This window comes from Ipomoea nil, unplaced genomic scaffold, assembly GCF_001879475.1.
Source record: "Ipomoea nil cultivar Tokyo-kokei standard unplaced genomic scaffold, Asagao_1.1 scaffold1043, whole genome shotgun sequence".
In the NCBI taxonomy this organism is placed as follows: Eukaryota; Viridiplantae; Streptophyta; class Magnoliopsida; order Solanales; family Convolvulaceae; genus Ipomoea; species Ipomoea nil.
In genome coordinates, this window is record NW_017617471.1 from 1,629,499 (window position 1) to 1,652,355 (window position 22,857).

At 36.8% G+C, this 22,857-nt stretch overlaps 4 protein-coding genes, 1 long non-coding RNA gene and 2 other non-coding genes across 13 annotated transcripts; 4 read left to right on the forward strand and 3 right to left on the reverse strand.

Annotated features, from left to right (window-relative positions):
• Positions 1-326: 326 nt before the first annotated feature.
• On the reverse strand, positions 327-3,387 carry LOC109182263 (probable E3 ubiquitin-protein ligase BAH1-like). Of its 2 annotated transcripts, XM_019332388.1 has the most exons (7): positions 3,263-3,387; positions 2,986-3,179; positions 2,047-2,291; positions 1,715-1,963; positions 1,491-1,628; positions 819-877; positions 327-691 (listed from the first exon to the last, which is right to left on the reverse strand). In XM_019332388.1, exons 2-7 carry the CDS (start codon positions 3,128-3,130, stop codon positions 586-588), a joined length of 942 nt encoding a protein of 313 aa, XP_019187933.1. In that variant the 5' UTR covers positions 3,131-3,179; positions 3,263-3,387; the 3' UTR covers positions 327-585. The 2 variants fall into 2 exon arrangements, with proteins under 2 accessions (XP_019187933.1, XP_019187932.1); XM_019332387.1 differs by having other exon boundaries at positions 2,986-3,387.
• A 4,277-nt stretch (positions 3,388-7,664) lies between these two features.
• LOC109182261 (probable glutamate carboxypeptidase 2) lies at positions 7,665-11,803 on the forward strand. Its single transcript, XM_019332386.1, has 10 exons — positions 7,665-8,932; positions 9,394-9,636; positions 9,769-9,921; positions 9,990-10,061; positions 10,222-10,309; positions 10,406-10,489; positions 10,583-10,671; positions 10,764-10,877; positions 10,961-11,095; positions 11,267-11,803. Exons 1-10 carry the CDS (start codon positions 7,988-7,990, stop codon positions 11,447-11,449), a joined length of 2,106 nt encoding a protein of 701 aa, XP_019187931.1. The 5' UTR covers positions 7,665-7,987; the 3' UTR covers positions 11,450-11,803.
• TRNAR-CCU lies at positions 11,546-11,618 on the reverse strand. The gene has a single exon. It is a non-coding gene; the product is annotated as a tRNA-Arg (tRNA).
• Positions 11,804-12,224: 421 nt separating the features above from the next.
• On the reverse strand, positions 12,225-12,297 carry TRNAR-CCU. Its single transcript has one exon. It is a non-coding gene; the product is annotated as a tRNA-Arg (tRNA).
• Positions 12,298-13,622: 1,325 nt separating this feature from the next.
• Positions 13,623-16,332, forward strand: LOC109181048 (adenylyl-sulfate kinase 3). 4 transcript variants are annotated; one of them, XM_019330804.1, is made up of 7 exons: positions 13,623-13,797; positions 14,640-14,782; positions 14,925-15,074; positions 15,316-15,431; positions 15,513-15,597; positions 15,745-15,809; positions 15,923-16,332. In XM_019330804.1, the coding sequence occupies exons 2-7, from the start codon at positions 14,659-14,661 to the stop codon at positions 16,022-16,024; spliced, it is 642 nt and encodes a 213-aa protein (XP_019186349.1). In that variant the 5' UTR covers positions 13,623-13,797; positions 14,640-14,658; the 3' UTR covers positions 16,025-16,332. The 4 variants fall into 4 exon arrangements, 3 of the variants coding, with proteins under 3 accessions (XP_019186349.1, XP_019186348.1, XP_019186350.1); XR_002054156.1 differs by having other exon boundaries at positions 13,624-13,797; positions 14,635-14,782; positions 15,701-15,809; positions 15,923-15,957; XM_019330803.1 differs by having other exon boundaries at positions 13,624-13,797; positions 14,635-14,782.
• Positions 16,333-17,006: 674 nt separating this feature from the next.
• Positions 17,007-18,653, forward strand: LOC109180889. Of its 3 annotated transcripts, none has more exons than XR_002054133.1 (2): positions 17,007-17,388; positions 18,299-18,653. It is a non-coding gene; the product is annotated as an uncharacterized LOC109180889 (long non-coding RNA). The 3 variants fall into 3 exon arrangements; XR_002054135.1 differs by lacking the exon at positions 18,299-18,653 and adding an exon at positions 17,868-18,160; XR_002054134.1 differs by lacking the exon at positions 18,299-18,653 and adding an exon at positions 17,880-18,160.
• A 358-nt stretch (positions 18,654-19,011) lies between these two features.
• On the forward strand, positions 19,012-22,733 carry LOC109181713. The gene is made up of 13 exons (XM_019331606.1): positions 19,012-19,351; positions 19,459-19,521; positions 19,626-19,712; positions 20,353-20,451; positions 20,702-20,797; positions 20,921-20,986; positions 21,086-21,173; positions 21,266-21,333; positions 21,410-21,475; positions 21,678-21,728; positions 21,945-22,009; positions 22,384-22,453; positions 22,582-22,733. The coding sequence occupies exons 1-12, from the start codon at positions 19,322-19,324 to the stop codon at positions 22,436-22,438; spliced, it is 834 nt and encodes a 277-aa protein (XP_019187151.1). The 5' UTR covers positions 19,012-19,321; the 3' UTR covers positions 22,439-22,453; positions 22,582-22,733.
• Positions 22,734-22,857: the final 124 nt, after the last annotated feature.

A 22,857-nucleotide genomic window follows, 5' to 3' on the forward strand; every position in this document is an offset into this window, starting at 1 on the left:
TGGTAACTGATTGTATACCAATTTTGGTCTCACAAAATGACAGCTTTTTCCATATATTTAATTCTTATAACTTTTCGTCTACAATTATTATTCTAGTGCCCAGATTACAATGCAGTATCTGTTCATAACTACTTTATTAACTTTAAATACTTTATTTACAGTATTTTTGGACTTATCTTATACTCATACTGTCATACATACCTTTTAACTTGGTTAAAATAATACTCCGTAAAATTATTGTTTTTTTGAAAGGAACTCCGTAAAATTTAGCTTCACCATTTAAATTTATTTTTTTAAAGTGACTGATATCACCTAAATCAAATGCATGGCAAACATAATGGACTAGAAATTAAAGAATAATAGTGAAAATTATATACATATTATTTCAAATAATCACTACATGAACTGCATACTCCTATCTGCATTTCCATCTAGTGTCTCTCACTCAAATGGCAAATGGAAACCAGAAAGATGACCATTACCACCATATCCTAACCTTCATTCTAACCAAGAAGTTAACAAATGATCTGGAGGATTCATTAAAATTGTGCAAAAGATGATTTCAGATCCAAGCAGGCAACTACATCAGAACCCAACCGCGTAACGCGTTTGCAATTCCCAGAACAGCCTAGACTGCTTCAATGCTTCAGCTCGGTCAGACACCAGCCTTTCTTTCCACAGCTTTTGAAATCTAAAACGGGGCAAAGAATATATAGTTCATCATTGTATCCATGTCACAGGAAGATAGGCTCTCGAGAGAGAAGGATGAAGAGAACAGGGATTACAAATGATACAATGCATACTCGAGACAAACTCACCTCTTCTTCAAAAGCAAATCTAATTCCATCATGTGCACTACGTTGGTGTAAACACCTACCTGAAATTAAGAGGGAATAGCACAATGTAATCAATTGGTTAAACAATGTGAAACCATTGGTTTGATGCCCTGTTTTGTTTTTTTTTTTTTTTTTTTTTTTTTTTGAGTACTACTGACTCTGTTACAATGTAGTATCTGTTCATAGCTACTTTCTCAACCTACTGAAGCACAAAGAGTCAATACCGCCCCCACTGGGGCTCAAACCCATGACCTCCCATTTGGGAGAGCCACTAGACCACAATGTCATTGGCGGTTTGATGCCCTGTTATATGCAAAATCACTACGCCTTTTCTGAATAACTTCGCCTTCAGACAAAGGTACACTTGAAAATCTATCTATTATTATTAAATCTTCCTCCCTCCTATTCATACTGTTGAAAAGACACTAGTGTGAATAGATTTAGTTCTGTCTCGTGGTTTTGTATACCGTTGAAATACACTAGGCTCATAATATGCTAAAATTTGAATAGATGTAAATCTTCAAGTAAACAAAAGATTCGTCATTTGTGCAAACATTACACCCACAGATGGACCTATACCGAATTCAAAGGCAACTATATATGAAAATCAACCGTAATTCTTATTTGTGGATGAAATACCTATTAGATACAGACCTGTCTGCAAATGGGACACTTTGACTCCTTACTTGCAGCCTTTAGACCATCGTATATCATCACAGAAGCTGCCCTGCATGCACATGATTTGCAGAATAGATGGCCACAGCCTAAAGCATAGGGGTTGAAAACAAAATCCTAATTTTGTGACCAGCTTTGAGTTAGGAACAGAATTCCGACATGAAATTAATTCTATTTTCTTTCCAGTGAAGTAAATGACTCACCAGGCAAACAGCACACTTCAGGCTGTATTCTAATTTTATATTTTCGGGAAGCGCCAAAGTGAGTGTAAACTCAGAAGCATCGAAATCACATGAGAAAGAACTGAAGAGCTCTCTTGAGCTCCTACCATTTGAGGCATTGAAGTTCAAATAGAAAGCTCCTAGTTCAATCAACCACGGTGATTGCAGAATCTCCAAGTGCTCAGCACTTATCGTAGATTTAAAATTCCTTCCCTTGACAGAGCCATGAATCTACAAGAAGATATTTCTTCATATAGGAAGAAAAGAAGAAGAGTATAAGAATGAAACACAAACAAAGCCAAAAAACGCCTTACCTTGTCATACTTCTTAAGGATCTTTCGCATAGCAGTAGTATTCATCACTGCATACTGCATTAGCATTTGACACTCTTGTGCCATGGCTTGCTGATCATCAACAAAACAGTGACGCAACGATGTGAAGTATCGTTGCACCCCTGGAGCCATATGAAGTCTGAGAAGTCTTCTTACTCTAGAGCTAAAACACCCAGCAATGTCAGAAGCCTCCTTCTTCAGTTCAGGAAAGAAGGTTTGATCACACACTAAAGAAATACAAAATTGATCATTAGTTCATTACAACCTCATATAATGCAAAAACTATGCAGAATGATTGCTGTTAAAGCAATCATTAATGAATACAATTCCAGAAATGCAGAAAAATTTTATCTAGCCATGATCACATCAAAAAGTTAAAATGAAAAACAAATTGTTGGTTGGAGGGGGCTGCCATAAACACAGAATTCAGAAAATATTCTAGTTTTTTGCTAACCACACACAGGAAGCAAACAATTCTTTCTCAGCAACAGTCTCTCTACACAAATTCCTGATGAACACCTATCCAAGTTCCACAAGGTTCCAAGTTCGACTCTCCGTGAGAGCAACCTAACCTATTGGCCTTTTTTAGGCAACCTAAGCTAGTTTATCTGTTTGTTTGTGATCCTTTGCGGGCCAGGGTTTACCCTAGCACACCCGGTAATGGCTGCTGATTTCTCTCGTCAACTAAATTCATTCTGTGTAATGACTACTAGTTTCTCTAGTAATCCAAATTTAAGATGAACCGAATAATTCCGCAATTATTTGCAAAACACATTGAATAATGTCGCGGATTTCACAACAAATGCATTACACACATGCATTCAAACAACAATCGCAACAAACAATTCAAAAAAAAAAAATCAACCACCTGATTCAAAGCCATTCAAACTATGAACAAAATTTCACGAGATAAAAACGTACAAGAGCAGCATTCATTGGAAGCCTTGAGAGTGTTGCATGCGGAGCAACGTTTGAGAACTTTCTTCAGGCTTTTGTATTCGACATAGGAGAGCTTGTTGCCTTCATCCTCGTGAATGTACTCCGTGAAAGTCTCCCCAAACTTCATCTTCTTCCACCCAAAACAGAATCCAATTCCTCCCGAGGGTGTATGGCAGCTGGAGAAAGATACATACACGTAAACCGACAGGATTAGAATATATATAATCGCGTCGATCTGGTACGAAGGGTTGTTACATACGCCTCCTGCCGCCGCAATTCCTCCGCGTTTTCGTTCCTTTTTCCCCCGGGGACAGTGGTGGGCCTGAGATAATACAATTATCTGTAAATTTTAGATCAGATTCGATTCGATAATGAAATTGCCGTATAATAATGTTGTGTTTCCCCTTAAGAATTTCTAAGAGGAAAATGATATTTGTTGTCAGCAAAAAATGGTTAAATAGGTGATTCAACTTTTTACTATCAAAGTAGTTAGACGTTAAAATGTATAAGAGTAAATATCTAAAATGGTCTCTCGACTATAGCTACATTCACAAATTATATTAATTGGTTTAATTAATTTACTAATTTACCAATTATTTAGTAAATTAATTATTTAGTAAATTAGTTATTTACTAGTAGCTGATTAAATGTATAATGACATTTAAAAGTATGAGTATATTCTGTTATTTTAACCTTTAAATATAAGACGATGATAAATTTTTATTGATAAATAATTATAAATTTAGGTATCATCTATACTTTTTTTAAGGACATAAGTTAATTATTTTTATTTATTTAACTCTTATTATGTATCAACTTTAGCAAAAGTCGAAGCGATTTAATACACAATTGACAATTTTTGATATTTTAATATACATTACTTACGAAATTTTAATAGCGTAAGGAAATTCGTATATGATAAAATTTTGCAACGTATCGTATAATTATACAGATAAAATTCAGAATTCACTCTTATAAAATTTGTAAAGATATTTAATAAAATTTTAAAATAAAACATCTCATCACCATTAGTGAGAATCATCACAACCATGAACCACCTCATATGTTTTTCATCCACAAATTCTCTATCATAATACATCATCTAAGTGTCATTATATTCCAATATCAAAGCTAATAATACGTGTCCAACACGCCAACCTATGGTCAAGCAACATATTCTATCAATTCTCATATCCTCTTAATCAATTTGGTCGCACCCATTCTTTCAATTACAATTTATCTTCTTTTATATATATATATATATATATATATATATATATATATATATATATATTATGAGTTATTATATAAGAATGAAATACTAGCTATATATTTTCCTCGTCATTAACAAATTTTAAAAATGAATGAATGAAATGTCAATTTGCACTATCATAAATAAGGTAGGAGGTGCCTTTATAGGTAGTTCTATTTTCTTTATACTCCATTATTTGATATATTTTATTCCATATATGTTCTATATTTTCCATTATGGGGAATCTTTGATGATTGTATTCTTTGAAGGATTTTTATTTTTATTTTTTAATATACGAGGGAAACATATAATTAGTAATTGAATGTATGCATTGGATAAATCATGCATTTTAACTATATTTGGTAAATGACTATAAAAAAAATAAACTAGTTTAAGTTGTCTCTAGTTGTCCGACTCAAATAAATAAATAAAACTAATAAATCCCTATCACTGAGAGTCGAAATAAATGTTTGATGGGTTGCCACTAGGGGTGGAAATAGGCCGAGCCGAGCTTTGAAAAATTAGGCCTAGGCCTGTTACAAAAATCTAAAGTCTAGGCCTGGGCGCCTGTATGTAAGCTTTTTGTTAGGCTAAGCCTGAGCCTGCAATTAGCCTGGCCTGGCCTAAAGCCTTTTTAAAAGCCTATTTAATATTTAGGTCATTAAAAATGCTTCAAAGTAAGTCCTACTTGAGCCTATTAAAGCCTACTTGTTAAGACTTTTTAAAAACTTTAGTATATCTAAATAATATAAGAAATGTACCTAATACAAAACTGATACATAATTACATAAGTATATCAAGGCCTGGGCCTGAGCCTGTATGTAGGCTTTTTGTTAGGCTCAAGCCTGAGCCTGCAATTAGCCTGGCCTGGCCTGAAGCCTTTTTTAAAAGCTTGTTTAATATTTAGGCCATTAAAAATGCTTCAAAGTAAGTCCTACCTTGAGCCTATTAAAGCCTACTTGTTAATATTTAGGTCATTAAAAATGCTTCAAAGTAAGTCCTACCTTGAGCCTATTAAAGCCTACTTGTTAAGACTTTTTAAAACCTTTAGTATATCTAAATAATATAAGAAATGTACCTAATACAAAACTGATACATAATTATATAAGTATATCATTACAATGCAAACATAATAGCAAATAAATATAAAATAAAATAAAACAAGTCACGACTCAGCATGCTCGTTAACTTGTTTAGAAATAAATTCAATTGTATTATTGTTTGTTATCCCATATAATATCATAAATAATTAAAAATCAACCCACATAATTAAGTTGTGACACTTCATTAAATATTAGGATAGTAAGAACAGTTAATAAAAAAAATTACACAATAAGAACACTAATAGCAGGATTAACAGCAATGTTTATAGTTGAATCATAATTTAGAATGAGATTTTGGAGGTGGAGGGTTAGGGTTTGGTAATTATATATACTTGGAGTTATATTGTAAATATAAAAATATTAGGTATATATAAAAATATTAGGTATATATATATATATATATATATATATATATATATATATATATATATATATATATATATATATATATATATATATATATATATATATATGCCAGGCATGTAGGCCTGAAGGCCGAACCTGGTATATATAGGCCTGACTTGTTTAGTTTAATAGGCTTTGAAATTGGCTTAAGCCTGACCTTTTTACTAAATAAGTTAGGCCTAACTAAGCTTTAATTAGGCCAGGACATAATTCCCTACAATGGGCCTGGCCTATTCCCAATCCTAGTTGCCACTCATCTTGCACCAAAAATAAAAATAAAAATCCATTATTCAAAAAAGTGATGATGCTTTTGGTTAGATTCTGCCATCCACCTAAAAAATGTGGATGTGATACCATTAATTTAAAGATATAATATAGTCAAGAAAAATACTATTTATATTCTCAAGTTCTACTTTTTTACTTTTGCTTGCTCACTTAAAATTTGAACGTTGATATTTTTTTTAGTATTTACAAGATGAAGATAAATTATCTCTTGTCACATCATGAAGTAGAATTGAGAGAGTAAAGTCAGTGTAATATAACTCTATAATTAATTTCACTAAAAGTGTATCGACTATAAAATTTTTTCACATTCAATTATTAACTTCAATATTGACCATATGTAATCATCGAGACTATTGAAAAATTTTCGAATACAATCTTTATTACTAATTCCCTTTGCCCTCTATCAAACTTGGGGCTAAAATCATAATTTTAACACTATGAAGTTATTGTCAATTAATTTGAAAGTAAACATTTTTAAATGTAAAGTCAAAATCAAACATCACACAAGCAATACAATAATATGTGAAAATTAAGTAAATTACCGCCCTACCACAACTAGTTCATTTAGTTTAAGGGTGAAATACATAAACGAAATGGACACCAAGAAAATGACATTGATTCTTACAATCTCATGTAATAACAGGTCAATCAAAAAAGTCAAGAAAATAAAATACTTTACTAAACTACTAAGCATGTCTTTTTCAGACACTTCAAGACACAACTTGTTAATGAATGTTATTATTCCATGTTATTATTCTTGTAAACTATAGTTATTATATATGTGGTGTGAGTTTAGTTGACTAAGGCTAGTCTATTAGATAGGAGAGTTTAACATTAGTTATATTTTATCTTTTGTAATCTCTATCAGTTGTAACGAAATAGAATTATAATCTATAATCTGGTATCAGATAGGTTATCTCTCCACCGTACACAGCCTACCTCCCTACCGCAAAACCCCTCCCAAATGTCGATTAATTCATCTGAACACACTGTGTCCGCCGCCGGCTCACCTTCTCCGGCGGCCCCGAACCATCTCGTAGGCGCTCATCATTACGTCTCGATGAAGCTCACGTCTCGAAATTACCTCTTCTGGCGAACGCAGCTCATCCCTTTTCTCCGGGGGCAGGGTCTGCTAGGCTACGTCGATGGCACCACGCCGTGCCCTCCGGCCACCATCGACGCAGCTCCGTCTGGTGACTCGGCATTCGGTGCCACTCCCTCGAGTCCAACTCCTAATCCGGCACAAAAAGCCTGGGTATTACAGGATCAATCGATCTCTAATCCAACTCAATTAATTAACCAATCTAAAATAAGTTAAGAGATTTTATTTTATTAGGGTATAAATTTCACTTTATTGTAAGTAGTAGCGTACAAGTTGAAACAAGAACTATTTGGGTTAAATTTGTGTCTTTTCAGACAAATTCCCTTTTAATGCATTTTTGGCCACACATTGGGTATTTTGGGTGTCTGCTTCCAGATTGATACTGACAACAAATGTACAAAATACATAGTTACCTACCTGGTTGGCAGATCATATACTCTGTGTGTGTATATATATATATATATATATAGAGAGAGAGAGAGAGAGAGAGAGGGATTTAAACTAAAGATTAGAAAACATTTTTATTTGTTCGGTTGTCCCTGTCTTTCTGACAAGGAGATCATTAGCAGTTTCTGCATACATACATGAAGATATAAATGCAGAAAAGATGAATTAACATGATATTATCATAATCTGAAAAAGAAAACGAACAAATTCCCTATTTCAGCACTCATATTTACACATATACCTATCAAGAAGTTGGAAAAAATGAAAAAACACTTTAATTGCAAAAGCCAAAAAGCAAACTACTTTAATGATTAGTCTCTGCATGCTCGCCGGTCTCCGCCGCTCCCAAGTCCCCACTTGATTCTCAGTTGTGCTCTGTTTCTGAATTGAATGCTCCGGGCACCTACAAAAATGGCGATTAAGTTTAAATTTACGTATAGTTTGATCTTTGTTATGTTTATTATAGTCTTCTTGGCCACCCTGCACCACCACAGCCGCCGCGACCTCACGGCGGTGAAAAGAAATGGGCTTTATTATAGGAATGATTTCATCTCCTCCGCGTCGAACTATACAATCGCCGCCTATCTTCGCAATCTCACAGGCCGGCCCCACCTCGCCGGCACGCCGTCGTCCCTCGGCGCCGCCGTTTATGTGAAGTCCCATTTCGAGCGCCTCAAGCTCGACACCCGCGTCGTTAACTACACCGTTCTTCTGTCTTACCCGCTGAGCGCTTCGGTCACGGCGTGTTTTAGCAACGGTTCCGATGTTCCCGTCCCGTTGTCGGAGCCGGGAGTTACGGGAGACGGCGGCGGCGGCGTTGTAATGCCGTACCACGCGTACTCCCCGTCGGGGTCGGCGTACGGAAAGGCGGTGTTTTTGAACTACGGGAGGGACGACGACTACCGCGAGCTGGCGGCGGTAGGGGTGGACGTGGAGGGCTGCGTGGGAATCGTCCGGAGAGGCGGCGGGCTGTCGAGGAGCGAGGCGGTGGAGAGGGCTGCGTCGCGTGGAGTGGCGGCGGTGCTAATGTACACCGACGGTGACCGTGAGAAATTCGCCGCCGGCGTGGAGAGGGGAACTGTGATGAGTAGCCTGGGGGACCCACTTAGCCCTGGGTGGGAGACCGGAGAGAAGCTCAGATTAGATGACCCACGGGTAAGAGATAAATTCCCAAAAGTCCCCTCCTTGCCGATATCCATGGCGGCCGCCGGAATCATCCTGAGATCTCTGGAAGGGGCTGAAATCCCCCAGCAGTGGACCAAGAATCTAAAGAACAGTGGGATTGATTTTAAAAAAGTTGGGCCTGGTCCGACAATGCTTAACTTTTCATACCAGGTTTGTTTGCTAACCTAAATTTATAAAAAAGAAAATGTTGTCTTTACTCTTTATGGATATATAATTTGGAGTTTTGCTAGAATTTATTTGGATTCGAGTCACAATGAGAAACCCGCAGTTACTAGCCGTTGACTGGCTCAAAAAAATTTATTTTTACTGGAGTCAAAGTTGTAACCTTGTAATTATCAGCCAACGTAACAGTTTAATCGACTCGGGTTGCCTCTCTTGTTTTGTTGCATATATTATCTGTTGTGTTTCTCATCGTCAAATGTTGTTGGCTGGAAACATAGCTGCATAGGACATGATCCTAGGTTTTGCCTTTAGGAGAAATTATGGAAAGGAAACTGAATTTAGAAACACTGCTATATATATATATATATATATATATATATATATATATATATATGCTAATATAAGTGGGAAGACCAGACCACTTTGAGTCATGATTTCATTTTGATTAGGGGGAGAAGAAGATGGCAACGATTCATAATGTTTTTGGCATCATAAGAGGCTTGGAAGAGCCTGATCGATTTGTAGTGCTCGGGAACCACCGAGATGCGTGGACATATGGAGCAGTTGACCCCAATAGCGGAACTGCTGCCCTACTCGACATAGCTCGCAGATATGCTCGTCTCGTGAGCTTGGGCTGGAATCCTCGACGAACAATCATGCTTTGCAGCTGGGATGCTGAAGAGTTTGGGATGGTAATATTGATTGTGTTTTCGAGCACTCATCATTCAAGATTCAAACAATTAAGACTTATGGTTACATACATACATACATGTTTTGGTCATTATATTAAAACAACGAATCTGATATCGTTCGTGTGGGTTCAGATTGGGTCTACCGAGTTCGTTGAGCAGAACCTTATGAATCTGGCCGCTAAATCCGTTGCATACCTAAATGTGGATTGTGCAGTTCAAGGGCCCGGGTTTTTCGCTAGTGCAACTCCTCAGCTCGATGATCTTCTTCTCAATGTCGCTAAGATGGTAATTAAGCTCAGTTCAACTCTTCATCTAACAATTTTCCCCGATTTATCACATGAATATCGTTTCAGGTTCGGGATCCTGATAATGAGAGGATGACGATATTTGAAACTTGGGCAGTCGTTTCCAACAGAGGTGCGAATGTAAGTTTTCTCCCTGCCTGCTTTTTTTCACTTGTTAAGCAGTTGAATTGTGAGTTTGAATTGAGATTACAGTAATTATTAGCTAAGCAATTTGAGAAGGAAAAACAATATATTATAACACTATGGTTAAAAACATTAGTTTCATATTTTATGTTTGCAGATCCAGAGGCTTAGTAGAGTAGATTCAGATTTTGCTTCGTTTTTGCAACTTGCAGGAATCCCTTCGGTCGATTTATACTATGGTAAAGGTATACACGAATTTCTGGCATTACATAACCAAGTTATATTATCGATTAGATTATATACACCTTAGCAGAATAGCGGGTACACTTTCTTTCTTGTAGATTTCCCGGTGTACCACACTGCCTTTGATTCCTATGATTGGATGATAAAATTCGGAGATCCATTTTTCCAACGACATATGGCAGGTAGCTTTTGGATTCGTTATACCTTACTCAAAACACACTTGGAAATAAGTATACAACTTATAATGACAACCGAATTTTTTGTTCTGATAACAGTATCGGGAGTTTGGGGACTTCTTGGACTTCACCTAGCTGACGAGGCAGTTCTTCCTTTTAACTACGAGCCTTATGCTGCTGAGTTATTGGTATAACTTTTTTTTTGTCTAGACCGCCGTTTATAGTTGATTGCACCCATTTATGAAGCTTTTCGAACTTTAGTTGATAAGCTTATTTGCAGAGGTATACGCGAAGCTTGAGTGGTGTATTGGAAGGAGGTGTCTCGTTAGATCCAATTTTCGATGCCATTCGGGAGCTTACTGCTGCGGCTAAAGCTATTGAGGAAGAAGCAAAGGTTAGAGAAATATAGGCTTTTGGAGGTTCTTATGTGACTTTATTCTTCTTTACTTTTTTCTAATGTTTAGCCATCAAATGTAGAAACTAAGGAAGGATGAAACCATGGCTGAACTTTTGATATTGGAGCGGCGGATGCTAAACGATCGCCTAATGTCTGCCGAGAGAGGTTTCTTAAATACCGAGGGGGTTAACGGAAGGCAATGGTTCAAGCATCTTGTAAGTATTTTTGTCGTTTCTTTTTTCATATTGCACTGGTATCAGCATCTTGCAAAATGAAACTAATCCAGGTAAGTTTCGATTGGACCCGTTCTGGGTAGCTCTGTCAAGGTCATTGCTGCATACACATATTGTATAAACTTTGGTTTGACTCGGGGCGTTGAGATGCAGGTTTATGGACCGAGCACCGGTGGTGAAACCGAGCTAGATTTCTTCCCCGGAATAGTTGATGCTGTTTCGCGATCGACGCATCTAAACAACACAGAAAGGGGGGCAATAATCCAGCATGAAATCTGGAGAGTTGCAAGGGCTATCCAAAGAGCTGCCTATGCTCTCAAAGGCAATCTAACCTGAGTACCTGACAGACAACCTTGTTCATGATGTGTTGTAAGGTCGTACATTTTCAGAAAGGCTGTTTGGTTTGGCTGGCAAAAATTTTGCAGAATACATCGCGCCAGGTAGGGGTCGAACCTACGACTTTCTGCTTAGGAAACAGACGCTCTATCCACTGAGCTACAGGCGCTGGTTGTGAGTGTGAGCATAGTTTGTCTATAAAACTTTAAAATACTATGATTGATCAATTGCCAACTAAAGTGCCCAAAAAATGGTCGAATGGATAAAGAATGGCTCTCATATAAGAATGTCACAAGTTTGGTTGTTGTCTATACTTTCTTGGACTTTATAATGTAATTTTTTACTTCTCTTGTGCAATTACTTTTCAACATCTCATGTGTGGTTAGTAGGTTAAAGCACTGAAGCGGGTTTACCTAGTTTTGCACCTTGATATTTAGAGTGCAATGTAATCATACGCAAATGGTACTGCATGACTCTTAGGTGTCCGATTATTTTGTCATAAGCTATATTCGTTTTTCGATTCATAAGTAGCATAGAACAAGGTTTTGGTTAAACTAGTTAGTCTTGTCTTTTAGAATGCGAATATCAACGCGCTAAAAAAAAAGTCTTAGATATTGCAAAATGTGACATTATTAGAAAAAAATGATAAATTCAATTAATTTATGACTATTATAAAAATTTTAAAAAAAAAAGTCTTGTCCTCTTCACTTTGTTCTGACTGTCTCAAAAGAAAGCAAGAAATTGTAATCTACAGCTAATAATGAAAATAATAAACTGCGCCAAATAGGGGTCGAACCTATAACTTTCTGCTTAGGAAACAGACACTCTATCCACTAAGCTACAAGCGCATGCAATATGTAGTGGACAAAAATTAGATGAGTGCGAGAGCATTTACTAATTGGTACAACAAATTGTTTAAAAATAAAATAAAGAATACATTTACTTCAACCTTTAAAAACTATAGAATGAAGAGTGGAAATTGAAGTTATCGAAATCAGTTTCCACCTCCTTTATATTTATGTTTGATGGAGATGTACTAGGTCTGATAGGGAATATATCTTGGTTTATGGTCCTTTTCGTTTTCGGGATATGGTCAGGTTTGGATTGTATTGAGACTTGGACCCTTTTCCGATTTGAACCGACCGTAAAGCAACGCTTGACTGACCCAACCTGAAGGATTACCGGTTTTTATGGCTTGATGAACCACCGTCAACGCCTTTCGAAGCTCGATCCCGACTTACTTGCTCGACCAAGACCCCGAGCGCAAATACTTGACCCTAAACTAATTCCAATGACTAAAATAGCATTTCAGACATATGCTCACACGTGTGCGTTCCCCCATAGCCGACCAAGTTACCGAGTGCATGGAGAACGCATGCGCATGCCAGCCCCTCGGCATGTGTTTCCCGAATTGATTATACCCACGAAACAACAATAAAATGAACTCTTGGCAACTTCTTTATAGCCTCAATTAGCTCGGGAACCTCCGGCCCCATGCTTGTTCCCGAGTTCCACCTGTGAAACCAACAAGCAGCCCGTCCAAGGGCCCTACCCGGCCCGATCTCATGCTTTATACGTATTCTAAATAAACGAGGTATTTTACCACACCAATGATGAACCCGATATATTAAAACTATTATTTTTGCATGCAAGAGTAGCATTTCTCATAAAATTTGTATCACAGAGTTGCCATTTCTTTTTACATATGTTCCTTTTTTCCTTTTTTTTTTTTTTTCTTTTTAATATCATTATATAGTTATTGTAAGAAGTTTGAAAATAAATAATAATAATAGAAATATTTGTAATGGACTCATATTTTTCCTAGCATAACCACCACTCGATGGTGTCCATCCAATAGACCAACACACATCTTGATTTCCTAATTTTTTGCTTTAAGCTCGTCTAACATTTGACGCAAATTTAATCCTTTACCAAGTCTTTAGTGTCTTGTCATAACCAATAATGATGTGTTAAAAATAATCAAAATTATTACGGAGTAATATATAACAAAAAATAAAATAGAATATCATAGTAGTCTGAAATTTTAAAATGAAATTGAATCTTATTATTAAATTAAACTATTATTATTATTATTATTTACATCAAGGATACCCTTGCGTCACCGTCGTCTAATTCTGGACACTGGTCAAAAGCTTATAGTAGAAAAATGCCGTATTCCACAATAAACGCCACGCGGAAGATACCACTGCACAGTTTCGTTGTTTCCTCGCACTCCTCACTACCACTTTTCTCCAACGGAAAAACGTCCACATTCATCAAACCTTTCAACCAAACACAAAAGCTCCATTAACGCTTCGTTTTAGGGTTCCGTAGCTCTTCCAGTGCAGGTATGCAATATCATTTTCCTATCTTTTTTTTTTTTTTTTTTTTTTTTTGGAATTTTCGATTGAATGTCTTGATGGGTATTCTTGATCTGTAATGAATGGTGGGCTGGAGCCTGATAATTGATGCATAATTATTTTCGCTTCGTTTTTCTCTGACTTGTGATTTTCATTTTCCGTTATTGGTTTGGGGAGAATGGAGGGATGGCAGCTGAAAAATGGTGCCTTTTGTAACGCTTTGCATTCTCCTTGAGAAATTATCGTCCCAATATATCAGATTTATTTGTTTGAGCGTTATTAGAGAATTTGATTTGATAACAGAAATGTAAATTGCGGAAGTCATTGTATTCATTTGATGAGAATGTAAGAAGTTACGGTGAAAAAAAAAAAAAATGAACAGAAGAGTTACAAGTAGCTTGATCTCAAATTGTAACGTAAATTTGGCTCACAAAAGGCAAAATCCCTCGCCCTGGCCCCCACACCCCGGCCAATAATCACAGTGATTCAACCCTCCATTAGATAGGAGGGCGAGTGCCCGGTCCCACACCGCCACGGCTAGGCTCGATCCCACGTCCTCACCCACAATCTGTCACACAGGAACTAACAATTGTAACGTAAATCTGCAATGCATATAATGTTGATATTGGGATGCAGTACCAGATCCCTGCCTTTTTCTTTTACTTATTTATAAGTGATCTCTCATGCTTGGGTGAAAAGACTTGGTCTTGATCTCATTGAATTCAAGAGTTTCTTCTTGAGGTTTCCATAGGACTAAAACTGATTTTTTATCAGCTTTATTGGATTATATTTTGTGACTATATGAATTTTTTTTCTGGGTGATAGGAAAGATAAGAGTACTGTTTCTTGATGTCGACTTTGGGCCATCCATCAAACGTATTCTGGCATCAGTGTACGGTTGGGAAGGCGGAGAGGGAAAAACTACTTAATCAACAGGGATGCATTGTATGGATTACTGGCCTCAGTGGTTCAGGTTGGCACTTATATTCTGTTTCTTGGTGGTATTATATATTTATATTTCATTTGCTTCTGTTTTTTGATTAATTAGCTTTAGTTTAGCATAATATATTTGTTTTTGACTTTCGCTAGCATATATGGCAATCCTTATTCTGCAGGAAAAAGCACACTTGCATGCACTCTTGGTAGAGAATTACACTCGAGGGGTAAGCTTTCTTATATTCTTGATGGTGACAACGTTCGGCATGGTCTCAACAAGAATCTTGGTTTCTCACCGGAAGACCGGACTGAAAATATCCGCAGGGTTGGTAAGTGTGTGCGCTTGCCCTCTACTTTATATAACGACTCGGATCAGTTGTCTCGTGTATAATTACTCTGTATGTGATCAAGAAAAACATCGGTAGGGGCAAAGTTGGAATTTCTTGAAAGAGCATTTCGACCGACCGGGGTTTCTGATAGTAGTTGATTCTAGTAAAACGATGCGTATTAATAGAGCTGGCAATGCTTTGCAATCCCTAAATCGAGAAGTTCTTTTGAATATGTATTCAGGGGAAGTTGCGAAGCTCTTTGCAGATGCTGGTTTGATTTGCATTACCAGTCTAATATCGCCTTACAGAAAGGATCGGGATGCTTGCCGGGCAATGTTGCCAGATGCGTTTGTTGAGGCATGATTAACAACTTTGATACTTTTGAGAACCAAAGTCCTTATGCCGAGGATAATAGTCTCTTTATTATTATTTTTACAGGTCTTTATGAATATACCAATAGAAGTATGCGAAGGAAGAGACCCAAAGGGCCTCTACAAGCTTGCTCGTGCTGGGAAAATTAAAGGTTTGTTTACTAACCACCGGGATATTCACTTAAATGACCTGTTCGTTTTATCCCATTTTCTCGTTTGAAATTACTCAAAATCTTCTTCCGCTGTTTGTTCTAGGAACTAGGATGCTATACTCGAAACATGAATAAACGTGATTTTAGACCATGATTGCGTTGCAGGTTTTACTGGAATAGATGACCCTTACGAGCCGCCTTTAAACTGCGAGGTGATTGTTGACATGTCGCATTAATTGTCGACACCTCTTCCTTGATTAGTCGATTTACTTACCTGTGTTTAAAAACGAAAAACTGATAACAAGTTTTGTTCTTTCTCATTCAGATTGAACTACAACTGAAAGAGGGAGCATGTCCTACGCCAAATGAAATGGCGGGGCAAGTGGTTTCTTATTTGGAGGGCAGGGGCTTTCTGCAAACTCTATGATCACAAATTTTCGGCCCCGGGGAACAGAAGCTGCTACTGCAGCAAGAAATCAAGAATACTGTTATTTGCAATGCAATGTTTTTTTCTCTTTATCTATATATATCCTGCAGATGTTATACAAGGTTTAGAGGTATTATTAAGATTAAGATTAGGATTTGTTTGTTTTGTGATGAACATTGGGGGTTAGTAATTGTCTGATACCAAAACGCCTTGGCAGTGCAAAATACAAATGACTGGTTCCCCATCTCTTTCACACATTGTACAATCATTTATAAAATAAGTTAAACGTTTGTCTAAAAGTTTCGTTTACACGATGTAAATTGTACTACAAAAACTATGTGTGATGGGTTCAACGGTTATGGTAAAAATTAAACTTATCATCTCGAGTGTTGAAATCATGTTATATATATCCACTCAATCACCCCTTTTAAGATTGAGTGTAGATTTTAACTCTTATACATGAAGAATTTAATCCTTACACCATATACTAATGTTCATAAATTTGTACATAGTGGGACAACTCCAACCGAATTGGTTGGATTATTAGTTTAATAATCACAAGATTTTAATTTCGAATATAAAACGGTCTATTGACATTCTCTATTTAAGCTGGTCAGCTATGAACAATAATTTAAACTAATTTATCTTATTGTGATCCTAAGACGGCTAAAGTTACAAGACGAATTTCGCTCAGAAATACGTAATAGCTAAGCAAATGGGAGTTTTTTAATGAGGTACACGTACATTGTATTCTATATTTAGACAATGAACCAATCCAATACAGCACGGATTCAATCCGATTCTTCCCACTGACAAATGCATTTCACCAACTCTTAACCGTTGACCCTATCCAATCTGTTATCTGTAGCCATGATCGACTCAAAAAGATCTATTTCATTAATATCTGATCATTAATCTATCCAAGATTCCCAGATAGAGAGATAGAGGGAGATATATATATAAATAGAGAGAGAGAGAGAGAGAGAGAGAGAGAGAGAGAGAGAGAGAGCGAGAGATAGGGGATAAGCGATTTGGAAGATTGTTAGAAGAAAGGGGAGGAAAAATGGTGTTCAACAGCTTACTGGTGGTGGGGGTGGCGAATGTTTCAGCAGATTTGTGCCAATACATAGCTTGCAACCCGGAACGCCTCAGCCGCGATCAAGTTCTGTATCTCCTCTTCTGCTTCCCCTGCCGCCAGCTCAGCCGCCTCGCTCTCTGTCTCTGGACCTTCTTCTGCTTCCCTTCTCCTGACCGTTATCTCTCTTCCTCTTCCTCCTCGGGTTCCGACTCCGATTCCGATCTCGAGGATTTGCACCCCCATGTCCATTGATCTCCTAGGGTTCAATGTTTGATTGCCCCCAAATGTATAGTATTTCCCGTCTTTACCCTTTAATCTCGCTCCCTGTAATCGTTTTGTAATCTCATATGCAATTTAAGTATCTGATTATCATTAATTTCTTGCTGTTGTTCATTGATGATTATGTTGATGAAATTGATGTGCATATGATTGCCTTGTCGAAGGAAATGATTAAGAGCTTAGTTCTAATGCATATTGTGCACAATTTTTTTTACTGTTTTTGTTTCCAGATGTGATTGGTTTTGTCTGTTTTTTTGTCAAATGGTTCTTTATCATACATTTTGTCTTTGTTAAGAACACTGTTAGCCTGATGTGATTCCTTGCTTCAAGGGAAGGCATCTATCTATTCATAGTTTATTGGCAGACAACTTTCCTTTATGCCATATTTTCATAAGATTTTCTTATCACAATTCTTTGATCTACACTTTGTGCATATATTGTTTAAGAAGAAACATATGCCTAGCTTTTGATGAAATTTGTTTAAAGAGCTATAAACAGAGGAGATGAAGACCTGGGGATCATCGGGAGACCTTGACCAATAATGAAGACCCGGGGATCATTGGGAGACCTTGACCAATCAATGAAGACCCTTGCATAGAGTGTACATGCAGCCATGCAGGGTAGGAACTTAGGGATTGACGGGATGATTCACGATATACCTCCTCTAGCTGTTCTTGGGTGTGGGCTCTAGGGGCATCGGATTAATCTAACGAACCTGGGATACTTAATGTATATATAAAAAATATATATAAAAAGAGTGTTTCCACTCCACTTCTCCAGTCTGTTCCATTGGAAGTTTTTACCATTATTGTCTGATAGGCCAGTACAGATTTGACAAGTATGCTGGAAGTGTTTTGACTTGTTAGTTTTAGGCTTCAAGTTCTTGGATTGAAAAGGTTGCAACATTACATCAACAGACAGGAAATATCATCTCCTCAGGGGGCAATAGAAGAACAGTGGTCCAGGGTGGAGTGCTTATTAACAGCTTTCTAGTATTCAAGAACTCAAACCTGCAAAATGAGTTTCAGTATTTCAGATTTACCACCCTGGTCCCATTGTTGTTAGAATTGTATGTGCTTGTAAATGATGGTTTTATTTCCTGTTTCAATGTGTTGTGGTCTTCACATGGATCCCTTGTACAGTTACAGTGAATCTGGATGCTCTCTTGCCTGCTTTTGTACATTTGAATACTAATTTGCTTTAAACCATGTGAGTAAATATATACCCACCTTTGTAAAACTTGGAAACTTAGGTCGAGTTGATTGGGTTGTTGGTTTGGTAGTCACAAGATTTCAAATTCGACTTTTACGGAGAGTGATTTAATAAATTTTTTTGTTTTGAATCAATTAGTTATGTGCCTAGGTTTGTTTGTCTCGATGCCTACTTTTAGATAACAATTGCACATTTTTCCATAAATCTAAAGAAATTTAGGTTGTTTATTTTAATTTTGTAATTCCTATGATGATAGAAATCTGTATTCACTGTATAAAAATGTATAATCAATCGTTCGTTTTGGGCCATAACATATATTTTAGCATTGTAAAATCTCATATTTTAACTAATAGGAAAATTATTTGCACAAAAAGTAGATTTCTTAAATTATGATAACAATTTCTTAGATGCCCATGTTACCATGTACAATTTACATAATCCAAAAAATGGTTAAAATGGGAAAAAAATAATAATGATAATAATAAAATTTGGGACGTGATCGGTGATTGGTGATCGGGTGCGGCGATTTTTCGCCGGAGGGAAGATGAAGAGTGAAGACTCTTCGGCTGCTTCTTTTGCTACCTACTCCGATAAATTACGAAATAGCCATAATTATCTTCGTAAGTATGAAAATGCCCCCCTCAACTACCCTTGTCTTCTAAACAATATTCTTCTCGCCCATCTCCCGCGGCCCGCGGTCGTCTACTCGTCTTCTACCTCTCATCGCCATGGCTTCGTCTACTGAAACACATGTTCAGGTATCGCTCTGTAGATTTCGAGATTATTGGCTGATTCATCTGTGTTGATATATACTGTACGAGTGAACAATTTAACAGTTATGTACCATTTCTGTTTTCTGTTTTAGAATGCAAGTCCTAGTGGTGGTGGTGATAAAGCGGACCTTTATCAGTTGATTCAAGCTCATCAGGTATGAATTTCCTCATGCTTTATTTTCTGGTAATTAAGTTTATTTTTTTATAATATGCATGTATGTGTTAGGATCGATGCGATTCATTAGGTTTGGTGTTGCAGGAAAAGGCTGCTAGGCTGCCTCCTATTGAGGAAGTTAGGACAGTTCTCGAGTACAGCCTGCGCGGCGTGCTCTCTACTTTCTCTCAGGTCATCCTAGTTTTTAATTTTGTTTTTTTTGTTTTTTTTTTTTTAAATTTATTTCTCTTGGATTGTGTTAATGTAGATAAGTACTCTATCAATTTTGCTTGCCTGGCTTTATAATATTGTGAAGTTGTGTTGTTGATTTCTAAGTGCTTCATGGTTTATTGACATTTTCTCAATCTCAGTGAGGAAGAATGGATCAAATGGTGTTCTGACAAAGTAGTACAGTTAATGAAGAAAATACTCAAAATAGATAGGCCAATCTTTTTTTTTTTCCTCCCATTTTACATACATTTTGTTCACATGAATGAAAAAGGATGTAATACTTGTTAGACAAGAGAAGCTACCAATGGTCTAGAAGCAGGGTGCTAGTTCCATGAATACTGGATTAGATACTTAAGTCACATGACTGATGACTTGCTACTCTAATGCACTTGATCACTGTTTATAACAAATAATCTGTGTTTCAAAAATTGTATAATTGCTCTTCCGGATAAACTGTGCATAATGGTTGAACAAAATATCATAATGGCACTTGACTTTATATGAGCATAATACGCACAGACTGTTGTTTTGTAATGGTTTTCATAAGTGCATATTTTGGCTCCATATTGGCTCACTGCAGCAATGCATTGATCATGCACAGAAACATGAAGGCTATCCATCAGGTTCCATGGTTGATTTTGCTTGTGATGCCTATGGATCTCCTATATTAGCAATCAGCAGCTTGGCAGTTCATACGAAGGTTTGTGAATTTGCCATACTTCAATTCAATGTAGGAAGCTTATGGTAAATGGTCCTTGTCTGAAACCTATATACTTTTTTTTTGTCAGTTTGCCCATATAACTGTTGCCTGTTGATTGTGATCAATATTGCTTTGCATGTGCTGATTCACTGGCTAGTTGTAGCTAATATCTTGAGTCTTTGCGGATTCTTTTAATTTTTTTTTGCTTGGTTATTTTCTTTTTTCATGTTCTCGAGATTTTAATGTGCAGGACCTCTTAGCTAATCCCAAATGCTCACTACTTGTTGCAAAAGATCCTGAGGATAGGACTGACTTAGTCATAATTGTGTATGGTGATGCAGTTCCTGTAAGTTGACACTTTCTGATGGATTTGTCTTTTTCTTTTCCCCATTTCTATGAGTTTCACTTTATGTATCATGCCACCATTTGAGAAAAACTGTGTATTATTCTATGATGGTCTATAATGTAGGTTGCTGAAACAGATAAAGATGCAGTTCATGCAGCATACTTGGCAAGGCATCCTGATGCATTTTGGGTAACTTGTAGTTGTTTATCTCTAATCTGATTCTATGAAGGTTCATGGCGTATAACCAATAATACATACTATCTATTTATATGTATTCATTTTTTGAAGGTTGACTTTGGAGATTTCCAGTTCCTGCGCATTGAACCCAAGGTTATAAAATATCTACCAGGTGTTGCGACAGGTTTATTGGGATCAGGTGGTGCCTCCTCCTTCGTCTTCTACATAATGAGTTGATTTTTAATGTCTCTATCTTTTGCTACTAAATTTCGTTTCTTTGGTTACTTTTAGAGTTCAGCGAGGAGGATTTTAGATCAGCGAAAATAGATCCAATGTACCAGTTTTCTAAGCCAATTTCGGTATTACATCTTAATCATGATATTTATTGTAAATCTAAATTTATGTTCTATCTAATTCCATTCTTTCACCTATCAGTCCCACATGAATATAGATCATGCAGAAGACACAAAGCTAATTGTACAGCACTCAACATCTGTCACAGTAAGTACCTTGGATAGACTACTTGCTGATTGGTTGGCACTATGAATTCCCTTCAACATTTCATCTATAACAAATCCATTTATGGTTGAAACTTGGACACACTTCCTAAAACTACTAGATTATGTTTAAGCTATACTGCACAAGTTTTGTTTTGCTTTTTTAATACATTAAAGTTTAGAACTGGATCCACTCTATTGGTCAGGTTGAGTTTGCACAGATGCTGGATGTTGACAGTCTTGGTTTCAATGTTAAGGTGATGCTGTTAATCCATCTTCCTGTCTATCTATATATCCATGTTTTGTCTTATTTGTGTTATATGTACCTCATGAACCTTTGAGCTGTCAGTATTCCTAATTTTGAGCTTGGAGGGTTCTCAAATTTTAGAAACCATACTAAGCTTCACAATCCTTTTTCTTTTCCTTCCCCTCAAACCGATATTTATTGCTTTTGACCATTTTCTTTTCTTCAGGCTGGGTACCAAGGAAGCACTTTCAAGCTCCGAGTCCCTTTTCCTAGACGTGCTGTAGAAAGAAAGTAAGATAAAACTTTTATTCCATTCATCATAAAATATGAACTTCACAGTGGTTCTCCCTTTTGTTATTGTTTTCTTTTGTCTTCTTAGTTGCAAAAAAGCTTGAACCTTGTGAGATAGTTGTTGAATTCTCTCGTTAAAGCAGATAAATTTCTGTACACATTAGGCATTCTTAAAACATTGAAAACTTGGTATGAACCCAAACCTTAACTATCCCACAAAAGCTAGCTCATGAGTGTAAGTTTGACCCAAGCCTTTTACATTAATCCAGATTCTCATTAGTAACTGATGTGGGACGCATCAAAACTACCTGTTCATCTCTTGGCTGATTGCTTCTTGTTACACTAATCAACTTTCAATTAACAAACCTTTGCAGGGATGTAAAGACACTCATAATTCAAATGCTTCAGGCTGCGAAGACACATAACTGATTTATTATCAATTAGGTACACTATTCTCACTGAAAGTACTGTGCAGTCACAAGATTTTGCACATGAAAATAATGCTATATATTTAGCCTCCATAGACAGTAGTAGACTATTTCTCCTACTTTATTCTTTCTTGGTGGGCGCAGGTTTGAACTATTGGGTTCCCATTGTTGCTTCTTCAAGTTGTTGCGTGTTGTATTACTCTGCCTAGTGGGCTTTAGAGCCGAAATATACACTTGGTCGAATGGTAGCGCAATTGTGTGGACCATGGTCTATGGAATAATAATTGATTGGGTTATATTTGATGCAAATTGACATAGTGTCCATCGTAAATGTTTCTTTATGAATTTCAAGATTGGTAAGATCCTAGCAAGTTGATCGTAAATTGGGTATTTTGGACCTGAGTTCACACAACATCAATC

What these genes read in the sequence shown, in the direction of transcription:
- LOC109182261 (XM_019332386.1), top strand. Translation starts at nt 7,988, where the DNA reads ATGCTCCGGGCACCTACAAAAATGGCGATTAAGTTTAAATTTACGTAT. An exon ending in CGATTTATACTATGGTAAAG is followed by an intron (nt 10,310 to 10,405) that starts GTATACACGAAT and finishes TCTTTCTTGTAG; the next exon opens with ATTTCCCGGTGTACCACACT. An exon ending in CTATTGAGGAAGAAGCAAAG is followed by an intron (nt 10,878 to 10,960) that starts GTTAGAGAAATA and finishes CATCAAATGTAG; the next exon opens with AAACTAAGGAAGGATGAAAC.
- LOC109181713 (XM_019331606.1), top strand. Translation starts at nt 19,322, where the DNA reads ATGGCTTCGTCTACTGAAACACATGTTCAG. An exon ending in CTACTGAAACACATGTTCAG is followed by an intron (nt 19,352 to 19,458) that starts GTATCGCTCTGT and finishes TTTCTGTTTTAG; the next exon opens with AATGCAAGTCCTAGTGGTGG. An exon ending in AGCACTCAACATCTGTCACA is followed by an intron (nt 21,476 to 21,677) that starts GTAAGTACCTTG and finishes TCTATTGGTCAG; the next exon opens with GTTGAGTTTGCACAGATGCT.
- LOC109181048 (XM_019330804.1), top strand. Translation starts at nt 14,659, where the DNA reads ATGTCGACTTTGGGCCATCCATCAAACGTATTCTGGCATCAGTGTACG. An exon ending in TCGTGCTGGGAAAATTAAAG is followed by an intron (nt 15,598 to 15,744) that starts GTTTGTTTACTA and finishes ACGTGATTTTAG; the next exon opens with ACCATGATTGCGTTGCAGGT. An exon ending in AGCCGCCTTTAAACTGCGAG is followed by an intron (nt 15,810 to 15,922) that starts GTGATTGTTGAC and finishes TTTCTCATTCAG; the next exon opens with ATTGAACTACAACTGAAAGA.
- LOC109182263 (XM_019332388.1), bottom strand. Translation starts at nt 3,130, where the DNA reads ATGAAGTTTGGGGAGACTTTCACGGAGTACATTCACGAGGATGAAGGC. An exon ending in TTCCAATGAATGCTGCTCTT is followed by an intron (nt 2,292 to 2,985) that starts GTACGTTTTTAT and finishes GTATTTCTTTAG; the next exon opens with TGTGTGATCAAACCTTCTTT. An exon ending in TCCTTAAGAAGTATGACAAG is followed by an intron (nt 1,964 to 2,046) that starts GTAAGGCGTTTT and finishes ATCTTCTTGTAG; the next exon opens with ATTCATGGCTCTGTCAAGGG.